Consider the following 20,083-nt stretch of genomic DNA (forward strand, 5'->3'; position numbering starts at 1 on the left):
TTTCATAAGCCTGTGGAAATTCCAAGTCTGGCCAATATAAGCCAAGCATTTTGAGACATCTTCCCTGGCCCATCCCACAACAGTCATGTTCCAGAAGAAGCGTGTTTTAAGAGTTTTAGGTAGATTGAAATTTGTTGTAGAAGATTTTTAGTGTGTTGCTTTGTCAATATGAGAGGGAAACTGTAGTCTATATATATTTTTTTCACTCACAGGATGCTGGGAAAATGAGGCTTGGAGGAAGTTGGTCTACATTCATTGCTTGTCGCTGTCATAGTATATCAGGAAATTAGTTACTAGAAGCAGGTGGAGAGTAAGAAAGAGAAAAAGAATTGCTTCATGGATCTTTCATTGGTGCTGATTGTGGTGCTCCTGTGTGGTGCTAGGGCTTGTTCTTAGGGCCTTGTATGTGATAATGTGTGTATTCTACTGGGTGAGCTATCTCCAGCCCTAATAAAAAGACTTTCTTTTAAATACTATGGTATCAAGATTGTAGTTCAATAAATGACCTTTGATTTTTCCTCATGTTGTACCCAACTGAATTAATCTATGACCTTCATCCACCTACCTGCTTCTCCTTAGTTGGCCCAGAAAGAAAAACTCTGGGAGGATTTTCAATGGTTGTATATATATATTTTTAAATTTATTTAAAAAATATATTTTTGGGGAGTCGGGCTGTAGCGCAGCGGGTTAAGCGCAGGTGGTGCAAAGCACAAGGACTGGCATAAGGATCCCGGTTCGAACCCAGGCTCCCCACCTGCAGGGGAGTTGCTTCACAGGTGGTGAAGCAGGTCTGCAGGTGTCTGTCTTTCTCTCCCCCTCTCTGTCTTCCCCTCCTCTCTCCATTTCTCTGTGTCCTATCCAACAACGACAATAACAATAATAACTACAACAATAAAACAACAAGGGCAACAAAAGGGAATAAATAAATAAATATTTAAAAAAAGATTTAAAAAATATATATTTTTTATTTATTATTAGATAAAAACAGAGAGAAATTGAGAGAGGTGTGGTAGACAGAGAGGGGGAAGGAGACAGAGATATACCTGAAGAATTGCTTCACCACTTGTGAAGCTTTCACCTTGCAGGTGGGGACCAGGGGCTTGAACTGGGTTCCTTGTGCAATGTAATATGAGCACTTAACCAGGTGTGCCACCACCTGGCCCCATCTATTTTTTTTTTCACAAAAGCTATAGCTTCAGTATATTGCCACATGTTTTAAGTGTCCAGGACGCTATTTGTTGAATGAGGCTGTTGTTGAGAGATTGAATATATGGATAATGCTGTATTTGTGTGAAATGCATGTTAATAAAAGTCATGAGGTCGTGTGGAGGAGGAGGAGAGAGGGACAAACATAATGACAGTATCAGACTAGGCCTAATATTCTAGTGTTTAGGCCATTGCTGTACCATTTTGTCACACATAGATCCATTGTCATCCAGGATTACATGTAAAGAAATAACACTATCACTTTCCCTTGGAATAATTTTCTTTCTTTAAAAATTATTTATTTTTAATTTTTTTTAAAAATCTTTATTTATTGGATAGATACACTTATAAATTGAGAGAGCAGGGGGAGGTAGAGAGAGAGAGAAAGAGAGACACCTATAGCACTGCTTCTCAACTTGCAAAGCTTTCCCCTGCAGGTGGAGACCAAGGCTTCAAACCCTGGTCCTTGTACATTTAACATGTGCACTTAACCAGGTCCACCACCACTCGACCCCTATATTTTCATTTATTTATTTATCATTGGATAGAGACATAGAGAAATTGAGAAGGGAGGGAGATAGAGAGGGAGAGAGACAGAGACATCTCCTGCAGCCCTGCTTCACCACTTGTGATGCTTCCCCCTGCAAGTGGGAACCTGGGGCTTGAAACTGTATCCTTGTGCACTGTATTGTGTACACTTATCCAAGCATGCACTGACTTGCCCTCCCTAGGAAAGATTTTCATTTTCTTAAAATGAAATTCCATGTTTCTAAGCCCAAACCTTTTGGATACTCTTGACAGACTTCTTTGGGGGAAAAAATGATCTCTAGGAGATCCTTTCATGGAAAAAAGAAAAAGATAGATGTTTAAATTACTAAACCACTAGTCCTGATCTTCACTCCAGGAGTTGTAGTGCCTGTAAAACACCTTCATTTTGCTGTCTCATTGTCACATGAGTTGAACTCATTTCCTCCTTACCTAATCTGCTTCTTTTTTCCAAGATCAGATATGTATTTGTAGTTCTGTTGTTTTTGTTGCTCTGGAACCAGTGCCTGTTATACTCTAACTGCTCCAGGACACTTTTTACTTTTTCCCACCAGAGTTATCACTGGGGCTTGGTGCCTGGATAAACTTTACTGCTCCAGGCAGCCATTTTCCCTCTTCTTTCTAAATAAAGGGTGAGAAAGCTAGGGAGGGAGACAGACAGACACAGAGAGAAGGAAAGACACTGCAGCGCCTGCAAATCACTCTCTACTTCCTGGATAAAGATCTTGAACCACAATTCCAGAATTTATAGTTGAAAGATCTATTGACAACAGGGACCAGAAAAGTTTGCATCAGTTCCAGATATGCAGCCCAGCAAAGACATGGAAGATAATCCTTAAAAACCCTTTGATTTTCAGGATTAGAATGAACTGTGTAATGGGGGCGGGGGATGAGAATACAGGTTTAATACAAATTGGCATGCCCTATAACTACTGAAAAATGGGTAATCTGAGAACAGTTTATAGTTTGTCATTTTTTTTTGTGGGGGGAGAGGCAGGAGCCTCACATATATGCAAATTTACTGCTTTTAGGCCAACTGTTCTCTTTTTTTTATTAGTGATTTAATGTTAGTTTACAAAATTATGAGAAAACAAGGTTATAATTCCACATCTTCCTCACTGCCAGAGTTCTGTGTCCTCATTCCCACCACTGGAAACTGAAATAGTTTTCCCAAGGTCACAGATATGTGTTAACTATTATTTTATATTTTTATTAATTTATCTACAAAATAAAAAAAACAACAACAAGACTGTATGATAAGAGGGATACAATTCCATAGAGTTTCCACCACAGAGTTCTGTATCTCTTACCTTCACTTGAAAGCTTTCCTATTCTTTATCCCTCTAGGACCATGGACCCAGGGTCATAATGAGGTGTAGAGGGTGGAAGGTCTGGCTTCTCTAATTACTTCTCCACTGAACATGGGCATTGGCAGGTCGATCCATACTCCAGCCTATCCCTATCTTTCCTTAGTGGAGCAGGGCTCTGAGAAGGTGGGGACCCAGGGTACACTGGTGAAGTCCTCTGTCCAGGGAAGTCAGGTTGGCATCATGGTAGCATTTGTGATATTATTTCTATAAATATCTATATTTATATATATTTGCCCAAATTTTCTATGGTCTTGGCTTCCCTTTCTTTCTAAGTCACACCTACACCTATTGCTATTCTGAATATTCTTCCTTTTTCCTCCTTCTTCTCTCTCAGGGTTTGGGGTCTTGATGGAATTGGTGTTCAGGGCTCTTTGGTTATCTTCCCTTAACATTTCTCCCCCCCAATTCTTCATCTGCACTATTCCAGCCTTTAGGTTCATGATTGGTCACCAATTTGTTTAGCTTTGTATGTTAACTCTCTTTTCAGCCACCAGGTTCCAGATGCTAGCATGATGCCAAGCAGACTTCCCTGGACAGACAACCCCACCAATATGTCCTGGAGCTCTGCTTCCCCAGAGCCCCACCCCACTAGGGAAAGAGAGACAGGCTGGGAGTATGAATCGACCTGTCAATGCCTGTGTTCAGTGGGGAAGCAATTACAGAAGCCAGACCTTCTACCTTCTGCATCCCACAATGACCTTGGGTACATACTCCCGGAGGGCTAAAGAATAGGAAAGCTATCAGGGGAGGGGATGGGATACGGAGATATGGTGATGGGAATTGTGTGGAGTTGTACCCTTCTTATCCTATAGTTTTGTCAATGTTTCCTTTTTATTAAAAAAAAAACACACAAAACAAAACATTTCTCCCCCTCTGGGGATATGAACCAGCATTCATTTGGGGGTGCAGGAGGTGGGACTTCTGGCTTCTGTAATTGCTTCTCCACTGCACATGGATATTCACAGGTGGATCTACACCCCCAGCCTGTTTCTATCTTTCTTGGTGGGGTAGACCTCTGGAAAGGTGAGACTTTATTCATCTGTCCAGGGAAGTCAAGATGGCATCATAGTAGCATCTGTAACTTGGTGGCTGAAAGGCCATGAGATACAAAGCAGGACAAGATTTTTAATAAATAGGAACCAAAGAGTAGGGATGGAACAGATGAAAATTGGGATCTTAGAGTGGCAAGAAGTAGGAAGTCTATTTTAGGTATGTTCCAGGGGGCCTATTACTTTAGTAATTTTTGATTGAGCTTGACAACTGCCATGCAGGTGCACTGAAAATATTTTCCGGGCTAGCTTCACCGGGGAGAGAGACGAAGAACTCGTGGCGACATGGTAATATAATTCTTTATTGATGTGGATGCTCCAGAGTCCAGTGTGAGCACAGTGGGTTTAGGCCACGTGGAGCTAGCAAAATGGCCACCTCCTGCTAAGCATGCCAGCCCTTCTCCATGTCTTCTCCAGGTCAGGATGCGAAAGAGAAAAAGAGAGAGCTGAAGCAGAAGTGACTTTTATAGGAGAATTCTGGAAGTGGCAAGTCGGGACGGAATAGGCTAGGAAAGGGGGTGCAGAAAACAAGGCACTCTGGGAAGGTAGAAAGCTTCCATAGCAATGATTGCTAGGGTCTTAGCTGGTAATATAGTGGCAGAGGAGTCATTTTTAAAAGAAGGCAGAAGATTGATATGTAAATAATAATACTTGCATGGAAATATGGTGGTTTGTGGAGCCTGCCTAACTCAACCACATCTGTACAATATCCCAACAATATTGTCTGGGAAGATGGTTTCAGAGTTGAGAATAGGGCTAGAAAACTGGAGTAGGGCAGTAGAGAGGAGCCCACAACTTAAAGTATATGAATACAATGAACTGTTTACCTCATCAGGCTGACCCAGGTCCACATATATTCACATTTAGCACAGGAGCCTGTGTAAACTCCTAGTTCCTGTCATTCTGAGTTCACAGTCCATGATCAAAGCTGGGAACATTCTAGGCTGCACTCATTTCAGGACCAGCCTTCCTGGAGTCAGAGTAGAATGACACAACCTCCCTTGGAGCGTGGGGCAGTCCCTACCATGGTTGTTGCAAATTAAAGGCAAGGTCCTGTAGAGGCCCACAAGAGGGCTTATGATGTTGTTCCTGGTGGAAATGACCAGTGATGATGAAGAGAGAGATCTATGAGATGTCTAGGTCCATGATATCTATGTGGGAATCCAAGGATCCCCTGACTAGGGCCCCAGATGATGGGGTAGGCCAACTTTTCATTCAGGTGGTGAGATAGACATAGACAGATAGATAGGTAGATAGGTGACTGATGGATAAATAAACATACATACATATATACAGACAGACAGACACTACAATACAGGAGCTTCTCTTGGGGCCATGATTCTCTTATGTGGTGTTGGGGCTTGAACCTCAACTGTGTGCATGACAAGGCAGGTGCCCTACTGGGTGAGCTATACCTTTCCACTGCTATTCTGTGCTTTCTGTAGACAATAATCATACGAATGACAATCTTTACAGTGACATCAGAAAGGTCATAATATTATGTAGACTTTGTTATCTTTGATAGCAACCACACTTATCTACTTATTATTCATTGGCTTGTGCTATCATTATCCAGATTCCAATTTCTTATCATTAAGGGTTTAATAAATAAAGTTTAATGGTTGAGAAATACTATGCAATGTGCCAAATCATCATGAGTCTTCACCCTCCTAATTACTGTGTCTACACAACGTTAGTGAAAAGTCATTCTACAGTAGTGAAAAGAGCAGAGAGCTGTAAGTTCCAGAAGTTTCTGTTCAATGTCTTGAGTTATTAACAGCAGTTGTTAGGCTGTGAAATGAAGGGAAGCCAGGCTTTGTGTCTTTAGTTCTGACATTGCTTACGAAAAATACTGTGACTTAGCTGCTGAGTCATGCCTCCTTGCACACTTCCCCCCTTTCCTTCCTGTCAAATGCTTATGGATGAAATGTGAGTGTGCTCAGATACATGCATTCACTAAGCAAGGACAGAAACTTAGTAATTTATGTGAACTGCATGATTTTGAAGCCTTCATCTCTATGGTCCTGTCCATTGTTCTCTGAACATTCACTATGTTGGACCACTAGGACTTGGGGGTCCAAGAAAGTCGTAGGTCTGGAGCTTAATGACTAAGTATTTGTTTACTTATATTCATAGGAGAAGAAAACAAAGTACCACTCAGCTCTAGTCTAAGTGATGCCTGGAATCAAAATTAGAGCCTCTCCTATGCAAGTTCTTTGAACTACTGCTTTCTATCTCCCAGGTCCAATCTGAGACCATTAAATGGAATTTCTCCTCCTCCTCCTCCTCCTTCTTCTTCTCATCCTTTTTCTCCTTCTCCTTCTCCTCCTTATTATTTTTTAATTTTTTAAATTTTTATTTATAAAAAGGAAACATCAACAAAAACCAGAGGATAAGAGGAGTACAACTCCACACAATTCCCACCACCAGAACTCTGTATCCCCTTCCCTCCCCTGATAACTTTCCTATTTTTAAATCCCTCTGGGAGCATGGACCCAGGACCATTATGGGATACAGAAGGTGGGAGGTCTGGCTTCTGTAATTGCTTCCCCATTGAACATGAATGTCGATTCATACTCCCAGCCTGTCTCTCTCTTTCCCTAGTGGGGTGGGGCTCTGGTGAGTGTGGGCTCCAGGATACACTGGTGAGGTTGTCTGCCCACGACACATCACAGTAGCATCTGGAACCTAGTGGCTGAAAGGAGAGTTAACATATAAAGCCAAACAAATTGGTGACTAATCATGAACCTAAATGCTGGGATAGTGCAGATGAAGATTTGGGGGTCTCCCTTTTGTAGATAGTTAATAGCACTATTTTAGTAATAGTCCAAAGGGCCCATGACTATATTAGTGTTTTATTTTATTTTATTTTATTTTTTTCTGAGCCTGACATTTGATATCCAGGTGGGTCCATGTTATTGTCTGGGGAGATGATGTCATGGTTGGACAAAGGACCAGAAAGCTGGATCAGGGAATAGAGTAGCTTCCCAATATGGGAAAGGTGTATAAATATTGTTGACTGTAAACCCCATTGATTTGACCTGATCTGGGAACCATAATCAGCATAGGAGCCTATGTGACCTCTGCATCCCTGTAGATCTGAGTTCTCATTCTGTAGTCATGAATTGGAACCTTCCAAGCTGCACCATTTTGTGACCAACCTTCTTCAGGTAGAAAGTAGAGTATGTTGTCCAGCTTCCCTTGAAGGACAGAATATTCTCTACCTTTGTTGATCCATATTGAAGGAAACATCCTATGCGGACACACAAAGGGGTCTATTGTGTTGTTCAGATGACCAGTAACAATGGAAAGAGGGATTTATTCAAGGGCTAGGTCCATCTTGTCTATTTAGGAATTTCAGGACTCCCCGACTAGGGCCCCAGCTAATGGTTTGGCCTGATTGTGACTACAGAGTCATCATTAAAGTATGCCAGTCTCTTGCCCTTATTCAGCTTTTATAGTCCTGACTTTGATAAGGTTGGCTTTGGAGTGACTGAGGGAAGTGTAATACGAAGTAGATGAGGAGGGTATTTAAGTCTAAATAGACACTATTTCATTATGAACTTTATGGTGTCTTTTTAAGTCTTTCTACTTGCTTGCTGCATATATTGACTCAGTGTAGACTATTGTGCATTTTTGCTGTCAGGTATATGTTTTGCCTTAATTTATGGATACATGTAATTTGTGGATACTTTGTTAGGAATTGAACCATCTGGAATGAAATTAGAGAATACTATGAAAGGAAAGGTTTCACTTCCATGCCTGACGTCTCTGGACACAGTTTGAAGTTAAGGTTGCTGAGGTGGTACTCACTGCATTGATTAGGTTGAGATCAGCAGATGCAATATCATCTGGTATGAACTGAGACAAACTTGTAGGAAAGTGAGCCCCACTCTACAGGTTCCAGGACTGGGGGAAATATAGGCTCTACAGAGGAAGTGGGAGGTTCCTGCTGTCTTAAATGTGTTTAAGAAGGCAATAAATAGTTATTGCTGTAATCAAATTATTTGGGAATTGGGTTAACTTTGAAAATCTCTTTGTTAGAATTTGCTGTATCATACACAACATCACCATAATTTATGTCCTTTGACATTATTTGTATATAGCTGTGTTTGCTATTTTTATATAGCTGTGTCTGTTCTACCTGATCTAAGTTTTTAAGAGAGTCAACCTTTCAAAGACTCAGCCTATGGTCTGTACATTAAAAAGTTTGAAACATTCAATAAATTATTCCCCTCTAATATTAATTAAATAGCAATTTATATGACTATAAATTGATAGGAGTGTACATAAACACCATTCCCACCACCAAAAGACTGTGTCCCATCCCATCCCCCTACCACCCCATCCCAGTGAAGCTGACCATGTACCCTCACCCTCAACCCAGAGATTTTTACTTTGGTGGCCTATTCCAAACTCAGTTACTGTCTTGAGTTTCCCTTTCTGTCTTCTTTCTCAACATCTGTATATGTCTACTTCTCAACTTCTGTTGATGAGTGGGATCATCCCATACTCATCTTTATCTTTCTGATTTACCTCATTTAACATAATCCATTCTAGCTGCATTCAAGATGGGTCAGAGAAGGTGGGTTCATTGTTCTTAATAGCTACATAGTATTCTATCATGTATATATATCACAGCTTTCTCAGTCACTCATCTGTTGTTGTGCACCTGGGTTGCTTCCAGGTTTTAGCTATTATGAATTGTGCTGTGTATGTTTCTTGGAATTCTTCCATTTTTTCCAGATTCTTTAGCTTGGAGGCATATAGTTCTTCATAAAAGTTTTGCATGAGTTTCTGGATTTCTGTGGTGTTTGTTGTGATATCTCCTCTATCATTTACAATTGTATTTAATTGAGTCTCCTCCCCCTTTTTTTAGTTAATCTGGCTAGGGGTTTGTCAATCTTGTTTAATTTTTCAAAGAACCAACATTAGGCTTCATTGATCTTTTGTATGGATTTCTTATTTTTGATGTTGTTTATTTCTGCTCTAATTTTAGTGATTTCTGTCCTTCTGGTTGCTGTAGGGTTCCTTTGTTCTTCTTCCTCTAAGTCCTTTGGGCATGCAGTAAGGTCATTTATTTGACCTTTTTCTTGTTCTCTATTGTATGCTTGTATGGCTCTGAGTTTCCATATCAGTACTGCTTTAGTTGTGTTCCAAATATTTTGATAGCTTGTGTCTTCATTTTCATTTGTTTTCAGGAACATTTGAATTTCTTACTTGAGTGCCTCTCTGACCCAGTGGTTCTTAAGCAGTATGTTGTTGAGTTTCCAATTTCTGTGACTTTTAGTAATTTTCTGTTTGTTGTTGAATGCTAGCTTTACTCCACTCTGGTCTGAGGAGATGCTTAGGATGATTTCAATACTCTTAAAATTGTTGATACTGTCTTTGTGGCCTAATATGTGGTCTATACTTGAGTATGTGTTGTGTGGATTTGAAACAAATGTGTATTCTAGTTTCTGAGGGTGAAGAACTCTGAAAATGTCCAGGAGGTCTAGTCTGTTGATCTCTTCATTAATTCTCTAATTTCTTTGTTGATTCTTTGCTTAGTTGATCTGTCTAAGTGTGAAAGTGGGTGTTGAAGTCTCCCACTATTATTGTATTACTTTTGATGTATTTTGTAATTCTTTCAGTAGGCTTTTGATGTATTTAGATGGGCTCCTATTTTGGGTTCATAGATGTTAATAATTATTAAATCTTCTTGGTTGACTGATCCTCTAACCATTATGTAATGGCCTTGGCTATATTTTATTACTTTATTTAATTTAAAGTCTATTGTGTCAGATATGAGAATGGCTGTTCCTGCCTTTTTGTCTTCCATTAGCCTGTAGGATAGTTTTCCATCCTTTCACTTTAAGTCTGTGTTTATCTTGTTGGGTTAGATGGGATTCTTCCAAGCAGCATATCATTGGGTTGTGTTTTCTGATCCACCTTCCCACTCTGTGCCTTTTAATGAGTGAGTTTAATCATTGACATTTATTGATATTATGGATTTAATGTATTGTAGTGTCATTATTCAACAATTTTTTTATTTGCTTTGATATATGGCAAGTAGTATGGTGATGCCTTTGTTTATAAGAAGTCTTTTAGAACCTCTTTCAGAGCATGCTTAGTGATGGTTGCCTCCTTTAACTGTTGCCTGTCTGAGAAGTTTTTGATCCCTCCATCTAGTTTGAATGAAAGTCTAGCAGGATATATTATCCTTGGTTGAAACCCTTTCTCACTCAGGGCTTGATAGATATCTTGCCATTCTCTTCTGGATTTTAGAGTTTGAGTGGAGAAGTTTGCTGATAGTCTTATGGGTTTTCCTCTGTATGTGACATTTTGATTTTTCTCTTGCTGCCTTTAGGATCCTTTATTTTTAGTTATTTTTAGTGTAACTTGGTATATCTTGGTGTCTTCAGGTCTGGGTTGATTCTATTTGAGACTCTCTGGGCATCTTGAATCTTAATGTCCTTTCTGTTGTTTAGGTTTGGGAAGTTTTCTTCTATTATTTATTCTAGTATGTTTACTTTCCCTTTCTCTCTTTCTTCCTCTTGTAGGCCAATTATACAAATATTACTTCTTTTGAGATCATCCTATATGTCCCTATTGTTGTTTCCAATGCCTCTTAATCTCTTTTTGAGCTCTTTTACCTCTTTCTTAGTTTTTCTTTAGCTCATCCTCTGTCTTGCCAATTCTGTTTTCTGTTTCTGTTAATCTGCTTTCCTTTCCCTCAGTTTCCTTCTTCAGTTCAGTTATAGTATTAGCTTATTCTGATAATTGGCCTTTTATCTCAGCTATTTCAGCTTTCAGTTCCCTAATTACCTCAAGGTAGCTAGTATTTTCCTTGAGGGTTTCATCTGCTATTTCCCTAATTTTGATAGTACTTTCCTCCAAAGTTGTCTTTATTACTGTGATTATTAGGTTTATTATTGCTTGCATACTTTTCTTATCTATGGTTACTTCTGACTGACTTGGAGTTTCTTCTGGGCTCCTGTCCTGATTCATTGTGGTAACATTTGTATTTGCTCTTGATTTAACCATTTTTTATGTGGTTTGTATTTTTGTGTTCTGTTTTTCTTCAATTGTGTTTTGAATAAAAGCCATGATAACCTGACATATTTTCACAAATGCAGTCACCAACGTCAGAAATTACAATAGCAACTGAAGCAAGGATTGATGCAGTTAACCAATACCAGTTATCCAAACATCATCTCCAGTCCAAGAAAAAAAAAAAAAGAAAAGAAAAGAAAAGGGAAAAGAAGAGAAAGGGAAAAATACAATTCAATAATTGAAAATTATGCAGATATACTGTAAATTATGTAAATAGACTATAAATTCTAGAGAGAGCAAGAGTAGAAAGGAAAGGAGAAAAGAGAGAGACACACACACACAGAGTACACTCTGAGTCAGATTTCTTTCACAAATGAGTGTCAGTGAATTCAGAAAGCATAAGAAGGAAGTAGAAGGGGGTAAAAAAAGGGCAGTGAAAGCAAATTTTTTTTTTTTTTGAGTTAGCCAGTAGGAGTGAAAAAGGTTGGTGGAGGGAAGAGGGAAAGAGAAACTAGTTCCTCCCACAGTGGATAGCACACCCAGTCATCTATCAATGGAAAAAGCAACAACAGTTAATTTTGATCAACCTGATGCCAAAAGGACAAGGAAAGGAAAATGTTTGGCTTGACTACTTCTGAACTCACCCTCCCCCTCCCCCCAAAACCCGCCCCCACAGGCTGACCAGCTGTTCCTAGCAGACTTCCTGTGGAGCTATTTTCTTTACCAGGATTTCTGGCCCAGCAGGGGTGTCATTGGAAGCCTTTTTTTTTTTTTTTTCTTTTCTTTTTCTTTTTGGAGGAGGCTGGGGCTCTATTTGAATGACAGAATACCTGACCAATCAGGGACTCAGCTTTTCTTTTTATAATTGGTTGTCTTTGCTTGGCTTAAGAAGGGGACCAGGCTGTGTGCAGCCAATCTGGAGAGGTTCAAAGATTCTCCTTTCCTTATCCTTTGGCCTCTGTTTGCCAGCCCAAGAGTGGGTTATAGGACTCTTTTTTGGTGTCAGCCCCTTGCTCAATCTTACCACCTATGGTCAGATATCCTTCCCTCTCCTGAGAATCTCATGTTGAAAACTGCTTTTTTTTCTGGAGCTCACACCAGGTGTTGTCTTCAAGTCACCATCTTGGCTCTGCCCCTTTCTTCCTTTTTTTTTTTTTTTTTTCTACAAGAGTTATCAATGGGGCTATGTGCCTGCACTATGAATCCACAGATCCTGGTGGCCATTTTTTACATTTTTTTCCTTTCTATTTTTATTTGACAGGACAGAGAGAAATTGAGAGGAGAGGGGAGATAGAGAGGGGAAGAGAAAGAGAGACACTTGCATACCTGCTTTACCACTCATGAAGTATATCCCTTGTAGGTAGGAAGTAGGGGCTCTAACCCCGGTCTTTGCATGGTGATGTGTGCACTTAACTGGATGTACCACTACTTGTCTCCTGAATACTTACATTTGAAAGCTTTGTCTATCCATTTTATTTGATAGGACAGAGAGCAATTGATAAGGGAAGGGGAACTAGAGAAAGAGAGATACATACAACACCTTCACTGTTCCTGAAGCTTCTTCCCTGCAAGTGGAAATTGGGGTCTTGAACCCAAGTCCTTGTGCATGGCAGCATGTGAAGTCTACCATGTATGCCACCCCCTTGCCCTTAAATGAAGTATTTTAACCATGTGGCCATTGACATGACACACTTATTTATTTATTTATTTTGTATTGACAATAATAATCCACAACACCATTGGATAAGAGGGGTACAATTCCACACAACTCCTACCACTGGAGTTCTGTATCCCATGGGCCTCTGGGGTACAACTTCTCATCTCTCTATTTTAAGTGTCTCAGGACCACTTCCACCACCCTGGCTTATCTCTTTCCACCATGATGCACTTGGTGACAAACGCCACCCCTCCTCCCCCTCTCCCAGAGTCTTTTACTTTGTTGCAAAGCGCCACATCCCATGTAGGTTTCACATTGTGCTTTTAGCTACCAAACACGAACAGGAAGCCAAATTCTTTTTGCTATAATTTATTGGTATCAAGCCATGCTCAAGAGGAGCAGTTTCTTTTTACCTTTTTGTATTTGGCTAGGCTTGTTCTCCCAAATTTGTCTTGAGAAAGGAATCATATTCATTTTCATTTCCACTTCATCCCCTTATTCATTGTGCTGTAAATCAGGCACCTTATTCATAAATAAAAATTAGAGTCCACTTGGAGATTTTTAATTTTTAAATGTGCATATATGAATGCATGAATACATTTACATGCACACATACATATGCTAATATGGAGCACACACATTACAAAAATCAAAGAAAAATTGACTTGATTCCAGTGTTTCTGAATAAACTTGCTTGCAAAGACTTGGGGGAAAAAGTCAATGTGACTGAAACTCTCCAACTTGGGCTATGGGTATTTTAGACTCAGTTGTAGCTTACAATATTTAAACAGTTGTATCAGTTTTGTTGTGCTGTCAGACATAGGCTACAATGCAGTCCCATAATACAGGATGCATTATGACCTCAGTAGTACAGGTGATAACAGGTATATATAATAGAGTGACAAGAATAAGGAAGGAATTGGTTAAAAACACCTCAGAATACTAGCTCTGTATTGGAACACAGTGCTTTCTTTATCAGTCCTTTCTTCATAAAAGGTGCTGGGTGATGCAGCATAATGGTTCTACAAAGGACTCTCATGCCTGAGGCTCTGAGGTTCCAGGTTCAGTCCCCAGCACTAACATAAATCAGAGCTGAGCAATGATCTGGCATCTCTCTTTCTCTCTCTCTTCCTCTTCTTTACTCTGTATCTCTCTCATTAAAAATAAATCAAAATAAATTTTAAAATCAATGCTTTGGTTTCTCTCTCATAAAAACAAACTTTAAAAACAAATAAACACATAGTTAGATTTTATCATGGTGCAGACAGCAGCACAACGGTTCTGCAAAGGACTTTCCTGCCAGAGGTTCTGAGGTTCCAGGTTCAATCTCCAGCACCACCAAAAGCTAGAGCTGAGCAGTGCTCTGGTCTCAGATTCTCTCTCTCTCTCTTTCTTATTATTAACTAATAAAAAATATTGTAAAAAGGAGGTGCTTGATGAGGCCACGTGCTCAAAATGTAGATGGTTGTACTGCACATATGACTGTAGTTATATGGACCCATCTGTTCTTTCAGATCTTATGTGGGCAGCGTGGCTGCTGCTGGCAGCCTCAGGGGCCCATCAATGCACCCTGGTGCTACTACTCCAGGAATCATGGCTATGCAAGGCAGGGAAGCCTTTCAAACACAAAAGCAGGTAAGTCAGATTTCAACTGCCTAGGGCCCAAGCCCCTGGACGCACTCAGTGTACCCCAGAGGACAGTTGAAGGAGCCTGTAGGGGGCACTGTATTGGGCCACTGAGGAGTAATTCAACTAATATTGGGATCTGGGCTGGGAGGAGGACAGCGCTATGTTTATGCAAAAGACGTTCAAGCCTAAGGCTTTGAGGTCCCAGGTTCAATCCCCAGCACCATCATACACCAGAGCTGCAGAAGTTTCATGAGTAGTGAAGCAGCACTTCAGCTGTCTCTCTTTTTCTCATACTCTCTGTCCCTACCAACCCTTCTTTATTTTTGTCTGTCCTATCAAATAAAAGAAAGTGGAAAAAATGGCCTCTGGGAATGGTGAATTTATCTTGCAGGTACTGAGTCCCAACAATAATCCTGGTAATAATAAAAATAAATAAGTAAACAGAGAAAAGAGAGCGAGGGAAACACACAGAGAGGAGAGATACCACAGTATTAGGGTTAGGGTTCGGGTTAGGGTTAGGGTTGGGTTAGGGTTCCACTGGTGTTATCTATATACTCTTTTGTGCCAGGGCTTCAACTGAGGGTTCCATAGACCAAGTATCTCTTTTAATCCTCTCTCCCTCAAGTACAGAGTGTAAAGACACATTCTGAAGGGTAATGGAAGGTTACGACTTTGGAGAGGGCTCTTAGCATGAAAACTAGAAGCAGTTACCCCTACACAGGCTCTTGTTCTAATGAGAATTTTCTAGTAAGGTCTCACTGGGTCCCTGACCTGTCACACATACCTAGAGGTGATGTCAGTGAGGTGTCAGGATGAAGACCCCTGTGAGGAAGCATGAGAATAATAGAAAGAATCAAGTCTACACCTTGAGGGCTGTGTGACAGGTGGTGTTCAATTGTCACCCAGTGACTGACTGATGGGCTGCTCCAATGAATTTGGCACATGGGGAGAGATTTTTGGTTGGATTTTGTAGAGAAGAGGCATGGTTTATGGATAAGACAGTAATAGTAGGTAGCTTCTAAATATAGTCTAAGATAGTGTGTATGGTGATATATATATATGTATATATATATACACACTTATATATACATATATATGTGTGTGTATATGAACTTTTAGGGGAAATAAAAACTTTTCACCAAAAAGTTCATTTTCAGTCTGTTATGTATAAATGTCCACAGCCAGCCGTGAAAACCCTTTTTCTTTCTCTTTGTATTAGGTTTCACAGCACAACTGAGAAGCTTGTCATCGTCCTCTCCATTTGGAAATAATGTAGAAAATGTCCTTCTCACAGCAGAATACCAGACATCCAACCGATTCCACTTCAAGGTTGTAGTGTGTTTATTTTTGGAAAAAAAATCACTTTGGAAGAGAGAAGTCAGGGAGAAACATTGGTAAACCCTGGGAATATCCCTATATAATGGGAGTTGTTAAGAGAGGGAGGGAGAGAGAGCAGGGAGCTAAAATAGGAGAGTGGACAGAGTAAACTACAGTGGAGAGAGGTAGTGCTCTGGTGAAGGGAGGTTCATGTTAACGCATTTTGGGGAGATACGTATTGTACCCTGGAAACATCACAATCTTGTAAAATACCATTTCCTTAATACAAGGTGGAAAAAAATCATTTTGAGAAAATTTAATGGTGCACCATTCAATGGCTACAGTGAGAGAGAGAAAGATGCTAACACAGGTGTTTAACTCTACTGACATATCTCTTCTCTAGCACCTGTGTTTTGAAGGCACCTACAACCTTCTGTCATGTGATAGTTTCCTAAATGGATATTGAGAGTAGACTGGCAATCTTTGAAAATTCTAGCAGTTACCCCGCTCTGCAGATGCACGGTGTTTATTTCACATAAGGATGGACAGATACATTTTATTTAGACTGGGGCCTGTCATTTCTGCCCACTGAATCCATGACTGTGTTCCAATACTGTTTGCAGAGTTACTGGGAAGCACAGGCATTGGTTGGGATGTTTCTTATGTTGACTGTTTTCTCCTTGCTGCCTCTGGACAGTTAACTGACCGAAACCAAAACAGATTTGAAGTTCCTCACGAGCAGGTGAAACCCTTCACAGGAAGTGCTGCTTCTAATTTGAACTACACTGTTGAGGTCTCACAAACACCTTTTAGCATCAAAGTGGTCAGGAAAAGCAACCGACGTACTCTGTAAGTTTTGAGGGCATATCTGTGGATCTAGAAGAGGATAGTTATGTGAGAGGGAGGCTGGAAAGCCTGAGCAAAGATGTATTTCAGTGTTGAACCTTTACGTGGCCTTGCCCACATGGTGACCAGACTCCCTGCCTCCCATGGGTACCTGTGCTTGCCTCTCATGTACTTTCTTCCTTTTATTGCTCTTTGTGTTTCCTCTGTCCATTTACTCACACAGCCACCAGTAACTATTTAGGGAGCATATATTATAACAGAAGCGTAGTCTTCTGGTTCTGTGGTAGGATGTCTGGATGAGAAGTCTATCAAATGTGCCAGGAGCCAGGGAGTGGCTCAGTGGTGGAATGTGTGCCTTAAGTATGTGCACCATACATGGCAGAGTAATGTTCTATGAACACTGTCTCTCTTTTAAAATTTTATTTATTTATTTATTATTGGACAGAGACCAAGAGAAACTGAGAGAGGGGAGATAGAAAAGGAGAGAGACAGAGAGACTCTGCAGCCTAGCTTTACCACTTGTAAAGCTTTTTCCCTGCAGGTGGGGACCAGGGACTTGAACCCTGGTCCTTGCACGCTGTAATGTGAGTACTTAACCAGGTGCACTGCAGCCTGGCTCTAATCTCTTTCTCTCTCTCTCTCTTTCTCACACACACACACACACACACACACACACACACACACATACACACACAATTTTTATAATGGATGGCACCTGTCTTCAAAGCTCCCAATCTTTTGGTGTCACAAGAAAAACTGTTCCTAAAGGTCAAGGAATTAATCAGAGGGTACCTTGTGCTTGAGCTATAAAGATAGGGTGTTCTTTCTGCTCTGTTGCCCACCTACCTGTTTCCCTCCTGTGTCTAGGATTGACTCCAGCATCGGGCCTCTCCAGTTCAGTGATCAGTTCCTACAGTTCTCCATCCGCCTGCCTAGTGCTAACGTGTATGGGTTAGGAGAACATGTGCACCAGCAGTACCGCCTTGACATGAACTGGAAGACCTGGTCCCTATTTGCCAGGGACACAACTCCCAATGCTGTAAGCTTTTAGGTTGGGCCAGTGACTAGCATCCACTCCTTAAAGTCACTCTGAGAGCTGCAGTGTGGTGGTTAGGAGTGAGATTTTTGAGTGGGACTTTCTGGTACTGCTACTCTCTAGTTATGTGGTTCTGGGCAAGTTAAAACTGTGTCTCCAGTTTCTTATTATTTAAAATGGGATAATAGTAAATGCCAAAAATAAACACTTACTGCTAATTCCCATCAGTCAAGTATAGATTCTTTATTTTAAAGATTTATTAATGTCTTCTTTGGCGGTGAGTTCCCTGTCAATTATTTTATTTTATTTTATTATTTTTATTGTTATTTTTGAAATCACCTCCAAGGATATGGCTGGAGCCAGAATTCACTTTTCCTGGTGGTCATTTTTAACTGTTTTTGTTTTCATTTTAAAAATTTTAAAATTTATTTAAAAAAGGAGACATTAACAAAACCATAGGATAAGAGGGGTACAACTCCACATAATTCCCACCACCAGATCTCCATATCCCATCCCCTCACCTGATAGCTCCCCTGATAGGACAGCGTGAAATTGTAACCAGAGGAGGTAAAGAGGAAGTGAGAAAGAAAGACACCTGCAGACTTGCTTCACCACTTGTGAAACATCCCCCATTCCTGCAGATAGGGAGCGAGGCTTCAGATCTTGGTCCTTGTGCTTGGTGATGTGTGTGCTCCACCAGGTGCACCACTGTCTGCCCTCCCCATCAGTTGTTTACATCATTCACACAGCTAATTTTCTTATTTTTAATATTTATTTTATTTATCTATTCCCTTTTGTTTCCCTTGTTGTTTGATTGTTGTAGTTATTATTGTTGTCATTGTTGTTGGACAGGACAGAGAGAAATGGAGAGAGGAGGGGGATGACAGAGAGAGAGAGAGGTAGACACCTGCAGACTTGCTTCGCCACCTGTGAAGCGACTCCCCTGCAGGTGGGAAGCTGGGGCTCGAACCGGGATCCTTACGCCTGTCCTTGTGCTTTGCGCCACCTGCGCTTAACCCACTGCTCTACAGCCCGACTCCCCACAGCTAATTTTCTAAGGTATTTCCCACCAGGTGGGGTTTAGATTAATAGACTGTAAATTTTTAGCTTTCGCCTATCTTTCTGCAGGATGGAACTAACCTGTATGGCACACAGACATTCTTCCTGTGCCTAGAAGATGCTAGTGGATTGTCTTTTGGAGTGTTTTTGATGAACAGCAATGCCATGGGTAAGACCTGAAAGCATATTCAGTGGATAAAAGCACATGTGTCATTTTCAGTAATTTTTTTTTTTTTTTACAACATCATGACTAGAAAAATGGAGTCCTTTAGGAATGATTGAGTCGTAACTTAGATGTCTGTGTGCATCCTGTCCCTCCCCATTCCATTAACTGTTGACCTACAAGTAGGGTTTCTCTTCTAGCTTATTGTGTTCTTGGCTTAGTTTGCCTTTGTTGAAATGTTTGCTACTACAGAGGTAAAATAACTATACTATAGAGGTAAAATAACCAACCCTTATCCACTCGGATACAGTTTCTACCAGTTTAGTCTTAGTCATCTTTGATCAGACTTGGATCTTGTAAGGTGTTAACACTAACTAGAATATGCAACAGTCAGCGGTTCTGGACATAATGATGGCAGATACTGAGCCAACCAGGATTTAGGACTGAGCAGATAGATGCTATAGTCTGACACTCTGAGGTTACAAAAGTAAAGTGGAATGAGTCACAAAGTTCATACAAAGTAAGAACAGATTGTTTAAGACCAAATAGTGTAACAGGAGAATATTTCATGGGGTGGCTAGTTTCTCTGTCTTTGAAGATTCTAGACTGTGCTAAATTTTTTCAACTTTTTTCTGTATTTGCACCGGTAAGATCCAAATCTCAGAGTTTCTTTTTTTCATATTACTATTTTTATTTTACTTAAAAATCATTGGGGGAATTAGTGGTTTATAGTAGATAGTAATCACAGTACTTGGTATGTGTGTAACATTTCTTGGCTTTCTTTTTGTGTATGCAAATGTTATATAATAATATATAACCTTTAGGTTTATATTATTATTATATATTATATAATATATTATATTATTGGTTATATATTTAGTTTTATTTATTTATTATTTTTAATTCAATGTAATGTTATTTATAAAAAGGAAACACTAACAAAACCATAGGATAAGAGGGGTACAATTCCACACAATTCCCACCACCAGAACTCTGTATCCCATCCCCTTTCCTCCCTGATAGCTTTCCTCTTCTTTAACCCTCTGGGAGTATGGACCCAAGGTCCTTGTAGATTGCAGAAGGTAGATGGTCTGGCTTCTGTAGTTGCTTCCCTGCTGAACATGGGCACTGACAGGTTGATCCATACTCCCAGCCTGCCTCTCTCTTTCC

General features: G+C 40.3%; 1 protein-coding gene across 4 annotated transcripts in view; it reads left to right on the plus strand.

The window, feature by feature from the left end:
- Positions 1-20,083, plus strand: part of MGAM (maltase-glucoamylase) — a 169,720-nt gene that overhangs the window by 66,421 nt on the left and 83,216 nt on the right. For 3 of the 4 annotated variants that reach the window (XM_060196722.1, XM_060196721.1, XM_060196723.1), the window contains 5 exons: positions 14,378-14,498; positions 15,712-15,821; positions 16,507-16,658; positions 17,523-17,694; positions 18,820-18,919. In XM_060196722.1, coding sequence (XP_060052705.1) covers positions 14,378-14,498; positions 15,712-15,821; positions 16,507-16,658; positions 17,523-17,694; positions 18,820-18,919 — 655 coding nt within the window. Of the gene's footprint in view, positions 1-14,377; positions 14,499-15,711; positions 15,822-16,506; positions 16,659-17,522; positions 17,695-18,819; positions 18,920-20,083 lie in introns of those variants that run through there. The other variant, XM_060196724.1, reaches the window with a different exon arrangement.

The sequence above is a fragment of the Erinaceus europaeus genome, chromosome 8, assembly GCF_950295315.1.
Source record: "Erinaceus europaeus chromosome 8, mEriEur2.1, whole genome shotgun sequence".
Taxonomy (NCBI): Eukaryota; Metazoa; Chordata; class Mammalia; order Eulipotyphla; family Erinaceidae; genus Erinaceus; species Erinaceus europaeus.